General features: G+C 43.4%; 1 protein-coding gene across 2 annotated transcripts in view; it reads right to left on the reverse strand.

The window, feature by feature from the left end:
* Cntnap5 (contactin associated protein family member 5) overlaps positions 1-14975 on the reverse strand; it is a 915960-nt gene that overhangs the window by 406406 nt on the left and 494579 nt on the right. For both annotated transcript variants that reach the window (XR_008217835.1, XM_052736717.1), the window contains exon 9: positions 145-294. Coding sequence is in view for 1 of the 2 variants with exons in the window: in XM_052736717.1 (XP_052592677.1) it covers positions 145-294 (150 nt within the window). In the remaining variant the exon portion in view is untranslated. The remainder of the gene's footprint in view (positions 1-144; positions 295-14975) is intronic.

A 14975-nucleotide genomic window follows, 5' to 3' on the forward strand; every position in this document is an offset into this window, starting at 1 on the left:
GAGGCAATGGTTTCTCAGTGTTTGGAGCTTGTGTGCATGCATGTATGCATGCAGGGCTATGAGGAGGACTGTGTATTTGATAAAGCACATGGTGGAATAATTCCCTGTCATTTTATTTGAAGTCTTGAAGGATAGAGAATTTACCTCCAAAGTAGTAACTATTTCCAGAGTAAATTTGCAGCTGGGAGGTGTCTGCAGCCGGGGAAGCAGCATCATTATCCAGTGTGAGGGTGACACGGTTTCTCCTGGCATTGATGCTGACTGAGTGCCACAGGCCATCATTCAAGTCACTGCCTGTAAAAGAAACAGGAAGGGCTGGTTCACGAGGGTCAGCTCTCTCCTCGGCCTTATTGCGTAGTCTCTTTTCCTGAGCCATTTCTGACAGTTTAGGCTATGAAACAAAGGGGACAAAGCCTAATATGTGGGGCATCTGTGCCAAATAAAGGCATGCTATATATTAATTAGGATGGTGATGGGTGACTGCGGAGGTAAAAGCTGAAGAAAAAAAAAAAACTCTTAAAACCCCTCAAAATGATACCAGCAAAAATTATATCCCCAGATACAATTGGTTTTTGGTTTTGTTTTAATTGATGGTTCCAAAAATCAATACCAAGACCTAGCATATCCTATGCAAGCTCTCTAACCCTGGACTTCACTGGCTCTGGTAAATTATTTAATTATACAGGGTTGATGGGGGAATGCCATTCTGCATGCCGTGAAAATGTGTTGCTCTGAGTGGATGATAAATAAAGCTGTTTGGCCAATGGTGAGGCAGAATAAGGTTTGGCGGGACATTCTAAAGAGAGAGGAAGGAAGAAGACAGAGCAGGGGAGACGCTGCTAGCTGCTGCCAGAAGAAGGAAGATGTAAAGGTACCGGTAACCCACGAGCCCCATGGCAAAGTATAGATTTATAAAAATAGGGTAATTTAAGATATAAGAACTAGATAAAAAGAAGCCTGCCGTGGCCATAGTTTAAAAATAATATTAGCCTGTGTGTATTTATTTGGGTCTGAGTGGCTGCAGGACCATTGGGTGAGAGAGATTTGTCCTGACTGCAGGCCAGACGGGACACAGAAAAACTTTCAGCTACACAGGGTAATTGTCTTAGTTTCTTTTTCTGCTGCTGTGATAAAATACCCTGACAAAATTAACTCAAAGCATTTATTTCATCTCACAGTCAAGGATACAGTCCATGGTAGCAGGGAAGTCAAGCAGCAGAAGCAGCTGGTTACATCACACCCAAAATTAGGAAACAGAGAAGGATGGGATGAATGCATGCTGCTGCTCAGCTTGCCTTCTCCTCTGTACACAGTCTAGGATCAGATGCCTAGCCCAGAGAATGGTCCTGCCTACCATTAAGATGGGTCCTCCTGTATCAGCTACTATAATCCAGGGAGTCCCTCACACATATTCTCAGTCTAACCTTAATTTCTGTAATCCATCTTGAGTTTTTCTGAAGGCTTGCTCCTAGATGAATCTAGATCCCATCAAGGTGGCAATTAACATTAATCATCACCACTATACAAGGGCAGTTTCATTTAAGAGTGTAATATGCTTTGATCATATCCTCTTCAGTATCCTGCCAGCCTTCCCCATACCCCACACTGGCTCATTCTCCAGACATGTTTGCTTCCACTTTCACGTCAGATTACTGAAGTGGTCAAGGTCAGCCCCATTGCAAGGCAGAAAGAGTTTCCCACTGAAGTCAGGATCAGATTAATTGAATACCAACTGTAGAAATTTTAATATATTTAGTCAACTGTATGTGTGTGTGTGAGGGTGCATGTATGTGCCCACATGTAGAGGTCAAAGGACAGTTTGTGTGAATTGAAGCTCTCCTTCCACTACTTGGATCCCAGGAATAGATCTCATGTGCTCAGGCTCAGCATCAAGCACCTTTACTGGCTGAACTGTCTTTCTGCACTCCAACAGTTTTTTTCTAAGTTCATCATAAAACATTGCCCGAGTCACCTGCCTTCCCTGATCTCTGGCTCATCACCTGCACATATGGTCATACCAGTTTGGCATCACTGTTGCAGGGATCAAACATAATCAGGGGACAATTCCCAGAGCATTTGGCGGGCCAAGAGTTTGCTTATTAAAAGCAACCCATCCTAATCCTTTGCAGCAGATCTCTTTCGGCTGCACTGAGACACTGACCTACCTTCCTGAGGAAGCTGCATTAGGAATCAATCATGAAGGGCCGGTTATTTCCTTTTGAAATTTTTCCATCTATGGAGACTACTGTTCGATTATGGCCCACTGAACACTGAGGGAAACGGCTCTATTGACTGCTCAGGCATCAATAACAGAACTGATACATGCTCATTGGTCAAACCATCTTCAGTGTGCCTGGCTGTACACCAAGGTGCTTTCCTTCTAATTGCCTCAGTTTCCCCACCTGCAAAAGGGGAGCACTGACTGTACTTGAAGATGGCTCTAGGGATTGAAACTACTACTATAGCTGTATGCTCAAGTGTCTGGGCACCATATGAACCAACACTAATGGACAAAACCATGAGTCCAAAACACGCTGGGAAAGTACAAATATTAACGTCATATGCCTTTGTATTTTGGAATGAGCCATAGGGGCAATTGTTGGAAGGATTAAAACACTATCTTTTGACTTTAGGCCAATGAGGAAGACAATGAAATTAATAACCCAGCCAATGGACACCTAGACTGACTCTGGGCGTAGCATGGCTGTTTGCACTCTTGAATTCACAGGAGCTATGATTGCCTGCATAAGACCTACACAAGATTTGACCCACAAACACCCTGTCAGGCAGTGCGAGGAGCTTGAGACAATTCAACCCACAATGATTTCTACCCAGTTAGTGGTTGCTGGATAAGAGGGCCCTTCCTTCAGTAGTGTAGTCACTATTAAGGTACCTCAGTACCTGTAACTCCCCACCCATGTTCCTGTAAACAACACTAATGAAACTCATTGGTTATTAAAAGCAAAGCCATGAAAGTAGAAAGGGGACCAATTTGGAAGGGGAGGGGACCAAAACTAGTGGGGGGCCAGGAAAGAGAGTGTAATGGGGTGAATATGATCAAAATATTTTATACATGTGTGTGAAACGTTATTAATGAAACCAGTTACACAGTTAATATATGAATAAAAATCAAAGACAAAATCAACCCAACCACAAACAGTTGAAAACTTGCAGCTCTAGGGGAGACAGAGATGACAGGCAGGGGAGAAAGAGGCATTACCAACTCCCTACTCAAGTCTAAGAATGTCTCACAGAGTAGGTAAGAGACGGCGTTCAGTCCAGTGAGCAAATATTGTAGGAGACAGAGAGCTGCCCAGATAACAAATAGATAACAAAAGAAATAGATAATGGAAAACAGAAAGAGACAAACAAAAGAGAGATGGACAAGGGATGCCAGTCAAAGCAGGTGGAGAGAAACCAGTCCCCAAGGCCTCAGCTGCCAGGCTAAGAGGGTTCAACAAGAGCCTTCCAAACAGAGCTCTGAAGAATATTTTACACAAATCAACTGCCTCAGAATCTCCATGAAGGGAATTTGGGCATTAGTACTAAAACAAACAAACAACAACAAAACCCCCATGATTTGGATGGGGTTGAGGAGTCAGTTCAGTGGGCAGAATCCCTACAGTTCATGCCCAACAATCCCCCAAACCCAGCTAGAAGCTAAAGGCAGTGACACAAGCATTTATTATCCCAGGGTGCCTGTGAGGGGTAGTAGGTGGAGACAGAAGAATTTGCAAAACCTTGGGGGCCAGCTAACCCTGCTGTCACACTGAGTCTCAATCCCTTTCTCATGACAACCAATACCCAGAGGTTGTCCTCTGACTCTCCATGCATAATGTAGTGCCCCAATATCCCTGACAGGTGCTTCATGACCTCACACAGGAACACATGGATTTACCTCTCCCTGCGTCCCTTCCTCCCCACCCCTACCACACACATATTATACACACACACACACACACACACACACACACACACACACACACACACACATTTATTCGAGACAGGGTTTCACTGTGTAGTTTTGGTGCCTGTCCTGGATTGTGCTATGTAGAGCAGACTGGCCTTGAACTCACAGAGATCTACCTGGCTCTGCCTCCTGAGTGCAGGGATTAAAGGCATGTACTACCACCATCTATCTCACGTGTGTGTGTGTGTGTGTGTGTGTGTGTGTGTGTGTGATGATTCTAATGAAAAAACAGAGATGCAAATCACTGCTGCAGAACACAGGGACCAATGAGGGATCTTCAATTTAGGAATACCCAAGCTAGAGGAGCATTTTCTCAGAGGACAATGTGAGCCTAGAAACAGTGCTTTTCAATCCTTTCCACAAGTGAAGATCACCCCAAGGGACAGGGTTACAGGATCATAGGCAAAGTGCCAGCAGAAAAAGCAGGGCCAAGGGTGAACCAGGAGCTGAACCTCCAGCTGTTTCTAGAGGAACACTAGATAGGACTTGGCAGAGGCCCCTGGAACCTTCCCTGGGAAGCCCTCTGGGGAGAAGTCAGACAGAGGCCTACTTGTCTCCGAGTCCTCAGGGCAGAGTCAGCTGCTCTGAGCCTCTGAGTGGAGAATCTGCAAAGGGCAGCCTCTGTACCAAGCCTGGAGGCCAGCTGTGCTCCTACCAGGGCAGCTGTGCCCCATCTGCTCAGAGGAGCCCAGATGGCAGGGACCCACCATGTTGCCAGCCAGTTCCCTCCACATCTGCTTCCTGTGGAGGGGACCCAGAGGCTTCTCCACCTGATGGCCCTGCCTTCCCTCACAGGCAGCTGTCAGAGACAAGGTAGGATCTGGGTCTTGGCCATGCGGACTGTGTTAATGAGGTAAAGCTTCTGTCAGGTGATTCCTGGGGATGAACATTGGATATTTCACAAGAGCATTTGAGGTGCAAGCCAACAGTAGGTCTGTTGTGCTTTCATTGCATACTAATTTAAATATATTTTCACGACATATGAGGTTGTATTTGAAGGCAGACTATGGACTAGGCTGGAAAAGGGAGTATGATTCACCATGCAGGGTCTGGCTAGTACCCTGGACTCAAGCATTTGGCTGGGCATAGGCCCCAGTGGAGAAGGCTGTATACAGAGGCCATTGAGGTTCTCTCTAAGCACAGGTCTACCATCTAGCCTCATCCCAGATGGACAGCACCAGAGGAGATGGATATGATATAGTTGTAGGAGCCAGAGTCTTCCTTTATCTTCTCATATGTGAATTCTGGTCTCTGATCCTTTCCAATATTATTATCCATATGTTCCTGTGTCTAATTGTGTGTGTGTGAATGTTTGTGTGTATGTGCATGTGTATGTGAAGGGCAGAGTTTGAGATCAGGGGCCTTCTTCAAACACTCTCCGAAAAAAAAATTTTGAGGCAAAATTTTCATTTAACGTGTAGTACGATATTTGGGCTAGCTGGATTGTCATTGCACTCCCGGGATCCTCCTATCTCTACTTCTCTGACAATGCGGTCAGGTACCATTGAACCCAGCTTTTTATGTGGATGCTGGGAATCTGAACTCAGAATCTCCTGCTTTTGCAGAAGCACTAATGAATGCATCTCTCCAGACCTTGACTTTCTTGATTTTTTTTTAAGTCTTAGTTATTCATTGGGTGTATTTATATGATGTGTACATAGGGGTACACATGTGCCACAGTGTGCATGTGGCAAAGTCAGAGAGAACTTTGTGGACTCGGTTCTTCCCCTTTCTGTGGACTTTGAATTCAGGTCATGGGATTTGTGCAAGTGCTCTGGTTCCCTTTGTGATATGACAGTTTCCTATGCAATCCCCTGCTCCTGCATTCTGAGCCATGGGAAAACCCCAGCTCTTTAGAGAAATAGTAGAACAGCAATTTTAATAGAATAAGGATCACCAGGGGAAGTTTGGGAAGTACAAATTCTGGGCTTCATGAGATATTAATTAAGCCAGAATTCTGCATCATGTCAGACATTGAAAGGCTCAAGGACCCCCAGGGACTGGGCTGTGCAGCCAGACAGAGGGCTTCTTCATTGTGCAGTTCAGATAAAGGAAGAAGGTAGGAATGGGAAACCAACCAGTGTCAGGGGAACATGGACTAGGTTCCAAGGGAGTGAGGTGGCACACCCTCCTCTTTTTACCCAGATGCATGTTCTACCTCAGTCTGTACATGGACTAAAAATAACACCTCTAAATACTCTCCAAAGTTTGATTGTTAAGAAAACCATATCAAGGCCAGCAAGATCACTCTGCAAGTGTGATTCCGCCAGCTGTCCTCTGACCTCCCTCTGTACATCATAGCATGTGTATGTATGTGTACACACAGAGAGATGCAGATAAACAAATGCCATTTAGAAATGGGCTACTTGCTTCTGCCCCTACTGAGTGTTCAAAGACCTAGAGTAGTGGTTCTTAACCTGTGGGTCTCAACCCCTTTGGAGGTCGAACAACCCTTTACAAGGGTCACATATCAAGTTTCCTGCTTATAGTTCAGCATCTAGGGAAGTTGCCCAGTGTGTAAAAGCCCTAGGTTCAATCTCTACAGCATGCAAACAAGAAACCAAACAAAAAGACAGGTTAATTATTCATAAATTAGAGAGAGCCATCTCCGTCAGGTTGCCCCTTCTCCAACTTCCTGAGATAAGCAGCTCTGAGTGAAGAGGCAGCTTCCAAGGAGAACAGAAAAGCACCACCGCTGGGCTGGGGTCAGATTATCTTAGCAGGACGACCCCCTCGGGCCACTTCAGGGATTCAGATCCTCAGTTGTGGCAGGGTACCTGGATGGTGGCAAGGTTCTCAGATTTTAAAGTGATGGCCAAAAAATAACAACTTATTACAAAAATCAGGGTTTTGATCACTGTCTTTTAAAGCACAGTGTCTTGATGCTGAGTGCTTGATCCAAAGGACACTGGATTGTCTCAGACTGGCTTGCCTTGATCCCCCTTCATCCACCCTATTAGTGTGTGTGTGTGTGTGTGTGTGTGTGTGTGTGTGTGTGTGTGTGTCTGTGTGTGTCTGTGTGTGTCTGTGTGTGTCTGTGTGTGATAGGAATCAAGTCATAGAATCAGAAATTTCTGTTTTCTAAGTAATGGTATAGAAATTTGAACTCTCCAAAAATAGCAAATCATAGTACCTATCCTGGAAACTCTCCTCTTCCCTTGACAGCCCGCATTCCAAATGAATCCTGTCCATGCTGAGGAAGAAGGTTAGCTGCACAGAGGGACTATGAGTAGACAGGTCTTGCTGGACCTCCTCCCTCAGTCTATTATCACACTGTCAATTTCAAGTTTGGTTGGCGCTGTGATTGAATCTGGAACTCCTCAAGGGACTTGTCTCCATATGAGTCTATGAGGGCAATTCCAGTGAAGACTCACTGAGAGGTGAAGATCTTCCCATGGTGAGTGGTATTTTTTCAGTGGCAGCCCAGAAATAGAGAGATCCCAGGGAAAAGTGGCACTGCTTTGCCTGTCCAACTCTACAGCCTGCTGATAAGTATGTCTACACAGTTGCTTCAATTACTGTTGCTGCTACCACCCTTTGCTGGCAAATGAACCTAATTCATTTAACCTTCCAATAAAGACCAATGAGCAGCAGCTCTCCAGGAGTTCTCTAGGTCTTCATTGTCAGACTGGAACTGCTGATATATGAGCCTTAGGGACTGAGCAGATACTATGTTCTCAGCCTTTCTTATATGAAAACCATTGTTGCACTACCCATCCAATACTTTGTAAGCCAATATAATGGATGCTCATTTACAGTATATATTCTGTTGGTTATACTCATCCAAAGAACCTTGGCTGGTACACTTACATCACAAATTTTTAAGACACTGCCAATCCCTCATGAAATCTAAACATAAAGACAGTTTTCATTGGCCCTGTGTGTCTCTATTTGCTTAAAACTTGATCCAGTTCACTAAACAAATTGCTTTTGTATATCTCTTTTCTTTAGAGGTGGGTTAGTCATGACCCTCATGACTGATAATTGGTGGGAATGGGCTACTTGCTTCTGCCCCTACTGAGTGTTCAAAGACCTAGAGTAGTGGTTCTTAACCTGTGGGTGTCAACCCCTTGGGAGGTCGAACAACCCTTTACAAGGGTCACATATCAAGTTTCCTGCTTATCAGATATTTACATTATGATTGATAAGAGTAATAAATTACAGTTATGAAGTAGCAATGAAAATAATTTTATGGTTGGGAGTCACCACAACATTAGGAACTATATTAAAGAGTCAAAGCATTAGGAAGTTTGAGAACCCCTGATCTAGAGGGAAACAGACAATATTATGTCTTGATTTGAAACACAGATTTGTGCATTATTTCTGAAAGGTGATACATCCACAATATTAAATAATTTACAAATGTAGTATTTCATTTTCCATGGATGCTGTTTAAAGAACTAATTCTAAAATAATGAGGCCTGCAGCCAAGATGTAAGATGTTGATACTTCATGAGGCCATTGTTTTCTATTGTAAAAGTTCAAAATGATCAATATTTCCAATAACACTAAACTAGTTGAATTGAATATGGTAGATTCATGTTAGGAGTTATGCTTTTGGGGGCAAAATGTACCAAGAATTGCTGCTAGCGTCCCAGAGAGTGAAATGCCAAGGGTTTCTCAAGATATACTGAGGTGTGGGCTGGAGAGTTGGCTCAGCAGGTAAGAGCACTTACTACTCTTACAGAGCACTGGAGTGCAGTTCCCAGCACCCACTTTAGGAAGTTTATAACTGCCTGAAATTCTAGCTCTAAGGGATCTGATACCCTCTTCTGGCCCATGTGGATATCCATACTTACATGCCCAAACAGTACTCCAACACACACACACACACACACACACACACACACACACACACACACACACACACACAAATAAAAATGAAATAAATATTCAAAAATATCAAAACCAACACATATAGAATGGTAAAATTACAGATTATTTCTGTGTTTTCTCCTATAAAGAATTGGAACTTACAGTTTCTAAATATAAAACAGAATGTCTTTTAAAATGACAAACAATGAAGGAAATAAAAAACAAATTCAATTGAAACAAAAGATAATTTCTGGACTTTCATTCATCTTCCCTGTTTCTTCCATGCCCTAAAATTCAGTTCAGCATTAATTAATATATAAGAGGGTTTCAGACATAGAGACAGACAGAGAACATGAGCAGACAGAGAGACAGGCAGAGAGCATGAGACTCTCTCTATTTTCCCAGGAACCAAATCAAGGCTTGAGTTTTCTACATGAAGAAAAGTGAGAGAGGCAAGAGGAGAGAGGAGAGGGAGGGAAAGAGAGAGAGAGCATGTGAGAGAGAGAGAGAGAGAGAGAGAGAGAGAGAGAAACTGTTTCTATAGCCTTGCAAGTGAACTTTCGAGACAAGGATTATAAAAACAGCTAAGAGCATGCACTGTCAGTCCTGGGAGACGGCATTACACGTGGAGACTTTGTAATGGTCACAACAGTCATTTCCTGTTCTCCTGTCGGAGACACTGACACCGGAGCCAGAGCTCTACCCAGGGCTGTGATGCTGTGAGAGGCAGAGCCAGCAGTCGGGCGTGAGGCGGGGTCTTGGACACCGCACTCCCTCTACCATCCATCCGCCACTGCTGCTGAGGTCGCCTGTGCACTCTGTTTGTCTATTTGTCCATTTTTTTTTTTTCTTGAGGATGGGTCTCATACATAATCACCTGTCTCAGCCTCTAAAGTGCCAGTCACAGGCAAATACCACTGTGCCTGGTCAGCTTTGTTTTCATTTTGTAACTGCTTTATTGAAATATAATTCATACATTGTGTGACTTATCTGCTTCGAGTTCACAGCTCAACAGAATTTCGCATATTCAGATTTCTGAAAACACTAAAACAATCAATTTTAAAGTATTTTCCCATTCTGCACACCTGTAACTTTACCTACCTATTACCTAGTTTCCTCCTGCCCCCTCTTGTAGGCCTGGTCATTGATCTTTCACCTGTCTCTAGGAATTTGCTCTTTTTTGACCTGTCACAAGTATAACATACAACATATCCCACTTCAATACTTAAAGAGTGTAAGGCTGCTGGGCAGTGGTGGCATTAATCCCAGCACTCAGGAGGCAGAGCCAGGGGAATCTCTGTGAGTTCAAGGCCAGCCTGGGCCTACAGAGCGAGATCCAGGACAGGCACCAAAAGTACACAGAGAAACCCTGTCTTGAAAAACAAAAAAAAAAAAACCTATTTAGAAAGCATACATATTTGTGGCTTCATTATATTCCATTATGAGGATATTCCACAGTGTGCTTACCCAGTCATTGATCCTTCATATCTGTGTTACTTTCAGTGTGAATTAGTGTGAAATAATTATGCTATGCATATTTGAGAATAGACATTATCATGATTCTTTGTTCTCTATTCTCTTATGTGTACATTGGAGGTGACATTTCTGGGTTACATGATAATTCCACATGAGTCCCTTTAGAGAACCACAGCAAAATTTATTAAGTAGGTTTACTGGTTTACACTTCCACTCGACCACTTGAACTTAAGATACTGATTTCATAGTCTGGATATGTGTGTGTTCTGTGTATATTTGTGGGAGAAACAGGCACATGTATGTGCATGCATGTGGAGGACAGAGGTCAATCCCAAGTGTCTTCCTCAACCACTATACACCTTGATTTTTAATTATCTCTTATTTTACATGTATGAACATTTTGCCTGCATGTATGCTTGCACACTACATGCATGCCTGGTACCCACAGAAGAGGACATCAGATCCTCTGGAACTGGAGTTGCAGGTGGCTGTGAGCCACCATGAGGGTTCTGAGACTTGAAACTGGCTCTCTGCAGAAGTAGTTAGTAGCTCTAACTGCTGAGCCTCCATGTCTCCAGCCCTTCTACCTTGAGTTTTGGCATAAGGTATCTCAATGGCTTCAGTCAGCTGGGCTGGCTGGCCATCAAGCTGTCCTGGACCTTGCTTTGTAGACCAGGCTGGCCTTAAACTCACAGAGATCTGCCGGCCTTTGCCTCCTCAGTGCTGGGAAAAGGCATGTGCCACCACCACCCAGCTATACCTACTTTTTAAGGGTGCTCCATATGCTTTACTGGATGGAACATTTCTCTAGTCATCATGATGCTGTGAAGAAGGAAAAGCAGTCATTTGTGCTTAGGGTATGAATGTCTTGGCATATCAGGACCAGCTGTGGCTAGACAAGGTCATCAGTCACACACCGAGGCAGAAGGAACTCAAGCCCAGGCTGGATAGATCGTGAGCCTTCCATTGTCAACCCTGATGAACCTGCAGCAGTTTTTCTCCCTACCCATTTCCCTCTACTTACAACCCTGACATTTATCATTTCCAGGAACTTAGACATATTTTTAAATCTTTCTAAACCTGTTTCTTCCTCTGTAAAATATATACAATAAACTGACATGACTTGAAAGTTAAGGCTTCCTAGTCCTCAGAAAACCCAATTCAGCTGTCTTTCCACAATGTTATACAATGTTATATCATCTACTCTTGCATACCGGTTCAAAGATATTTTCAATTTTTGTGAGAACCAAGAAGGGGATATAGAGAGAAATAAATTAATAAGACAATCTTGAAATGCCAATTGAGTAGTAAAAGAATGTATTGTAACTACTGGGACTATTATACTCTACTGCCTGAGCCACCCTTTTCTTGGACACCATTTGTCTGTCCACCATCAAATGCAAATAGCTCTTCCTTGTATATAGTAGACTGGATTACCACATTAGTTAATGTGGCATTTTTTCCTCCACATTTTTGTATGAATGTGTGCTTGTGTATCTGTGTACATGTGTGAGGATGTGCATACAAATGTACATGTTCATGTGGAAGCCAGAAGTCATTATCATATACTTTCTCATCCACTTTTCACCTTAATCGTTGAAACAGGTTCTCTTACTGAACCTATATATAGCTACCTGGTTGATGCTACAAGAAAGATTGTCAGTATTCTTTGGGGATCCTCGCCTCTGCCCCTCTGCCCCTCTGCCCCTCTGCCCCTCTGCCCCTCTGCCCCTCTGCCCCTCTGCCCCTCTGCCCCTCTGCCTCTGACTCCTTGGTACTGTGAAACAGATGTGATGGTTCACCTGACTCTACCCCTTGGTATTAGGGATCAAAGGCAGGACTTCAGGCTTGTGATACTCGCCCTGTACCTGACAGCCTTCCTCCCGTCCTCCTGATGCTTTTACTCTCATCTCCACTGCTGGGACCCCTGACTGTCACTCTTTGTCCTGCTTCCTGCCTCCTTCTGGTACAGGCCACCCAGGCATTTAAAGAACTGAGGTTCTATTTGCTTATATATTTTTATTTTGTGTGGGGTTGGGGATCAAAGCTGGGACCTTGTAACTACCAAGAAAGTTCAGTCTGGTACCATTAAGCTGTATTCCTGCCCTTGGTTTTTAGACAAAGTTGTACTGCTGCCCAGACCAGCCTCAAACTCATGATTTTCCTATGTCTGCCTCTTAGTGCTGGGATTACAGACAAATGCCATCATACCTAGCCAAGGAGGAAGCTTGTTATGACATCAGTGCACATGCCCCTGAGGTGCATTGTGGAGGCAGAGAATGAAACCTCTTACTTGTCTTACAACTTCTCATAATGTGGAGCGTCTCTTCCCAGTTCTGTCTACTGAATCTTGAACTCTGTGTTCAATCAGACAGCTTGTTGTGGAGTAATGGTGCTTGGTTCTGTGTTTATTGGCCCTCATCAATGGGATTTTCTTATCAATGTGACTAACTTTAATAAATCAATTATATACAAGTAATCACAGCTGCTGAAAGTTCAATAGTATAACAACTGTATTAACCTGCACAAGACCTGTGCAAGACCGAGACCATCAACACTCCATCATCGAGCTAGGAGGGTCTTCTAGGCAGTTATCAATGCAGTGGAGGGGAGGAGACTATATTTTCAGTGGTATAGTCACTGGTAAGTTTCTCATGCTCCTATAAATACCTGTCATACATGTTCCTGTAAGCAATCCTCATTAAAGTTATTGGTCCACATAAAAAGAAGACATGAGCATATAGGAGGACCATTTGGAAGAGGAACTGGTCCAGTGGGAGTGGGAGGAACAAAATAGGACAGTGGGGAAGACATGATAAAAATGCCTACATGCACGTATGAAAATGTAGTAATAGAGCCATCATCACAGGCTAACTAACAATTAAAGAAAATCATACAAACAAAGAAACCAGGCAACAGATTTCTCTTAAATACACTGGTCCTCAGCAATTCCTTATAAATGTCTGTAACGTCCACTGTCTGATCCATTCATTTGGGTCACGTTATTTACGGCCTTGTGTTCTTAATTAACAATTTGTCTGTGTAAGCCTTCTGTCCCCGGTGCAATGAAAAGTAGCTAGGGGTCAGAGTGTGGGTCATGTTTCTGCGTCTCCCTTGACATCATCAGGGCCACGTCCTGCCCTCTCCAAATGCTCCTTGATTGATGGGACATCCAAGCAGCTGAAACTCCACTGCCAAATGTCAGCAGCAGGTTCTCTCACTGCATTGTCCATAAATGACAGCTCACGCTTTCTTAATTGTGTAAACCTGTCTCACAGTTCAAGGCACCATAGATGTGGAAGCCTTTGGTCAGTGTATGAGAGGGTAACCATCTGGTGTTGTCATCATCAGTGTCTGACAGAAAAACTGAGGTTGAATGTGACAGTGCTGGTTTTCTAGTACAGACCTGAATGTTCAGTTTTAACTACTGCATGCTAAAGTTACGTTCAAGCCTGAGACCATTCCCATCCCCCAAGATGCCCTGCATCCCTAACCAGTCCTGCTTCCTCTGTACTGGTCCTGTTCTGAAATTTGCTCTCCAGGTATCCATGAGTTCTCATGGACTCTTAAATGGCTGTTTTCATCCCAACTCTCTTTTCTGATTGGAGCACCCTTCTCCTCGTTAATTGTCTGGTCAGATTCTATTCATTATAGAGAGGAAAAAGAAAGATTTCCTTCCCTCTCACATCATGTGTTTTTCTGTGTCTTCCCTGTAGCCTTTGCCTCTATACCTCACCATCAAATGATACAGAGGATCTGCTGGGGAATGCAGCTTCCATCCAGCCTCCATCTAGACACCTATGCAGAATACAGGCTTCTAGATCTTAAATTAAAGAGAAACAAACTGAATTATACAAAGGAATTACCAAAGTGGAAACTCAGAAACTGGAAGGGAAGTGATGACATGTGTGGCCACTGGATTATTCCGCTTTAATAATAATGGTAATAATCTAATTCCCTGAGATCCATGCTGAAGTAAACATGGAGAACCAAAAGTGAACTAAGAAACTCAACTTTGTTATTTCCAATTCTCAAGCCTGAGAAAGCTACAGAAATGCCAGAGACCACTAGGCTGGTAATATTTCCATCATGAGCTTGATGACTTGTATCCTAAGTAGCTTTAACTGTCAACTTGACACAGTCTGGGGTCATCTGAAAAGGGGTCTCAGTTGAAGAACTGCTGTGAACAGATTGACTTATATGAATGTTTGTGGGAAGTGTCTTGTGTGTTGATTGACACAGGTGGATCCAGGCTACTCTAGAAGGTTCCATTCCCTGGACATATGTCCTTAGCATGGTCCAGACAGTGAGCTGGTAAGCAGGATCCTTCCATAATTTCTCCTTCTGGTTCCTATTTGAGTTCTTGAGTTGATTTCCATCAAAGTTAGACTATATGATTTATAAGCTAAAAATAAACCCTTTCCACTCCTACATTGCTTTTGGTTAGAGTGTTTTCTCACAGCAACAGATTTGAAACTAGACATCTCCAAAGTCTAGTAACCACTTTTCTCAATTTCCCGTAATGTGAAACGTCTCTTCACAGTGCTGTCTACTGAGTCTTGAACTTTGTGCTCCATCAGACAGCTTGCTGTGAGAGTCATGGCACTCCACTCTGTGTTTATTTGCCCTCATTAATGGGATTTTCTTATCAACATGATTTTAGCTAAAACACTTAGCCATTAATGATAATTTAATTGAAGCTGAGGATGAGGTT

The sequence above is a fragment of the Peromyscus californicus genome, unplaced genomic scaffold (assembly GCF_007827085.1).
Source record: "Peromyscus californicus insignis strain IS unplaced genomic scaffold, ASM782708v3 Scaffold_14__1_contigs__length_90479793_seg_2, whole genome shotgun sequence".
Lineage (NCBI taxonomy): Eukaryota > Metazoa > Chordata > Mammalia > Rodentia > Cricetidae > Peromyscus > Peromyscus californicus.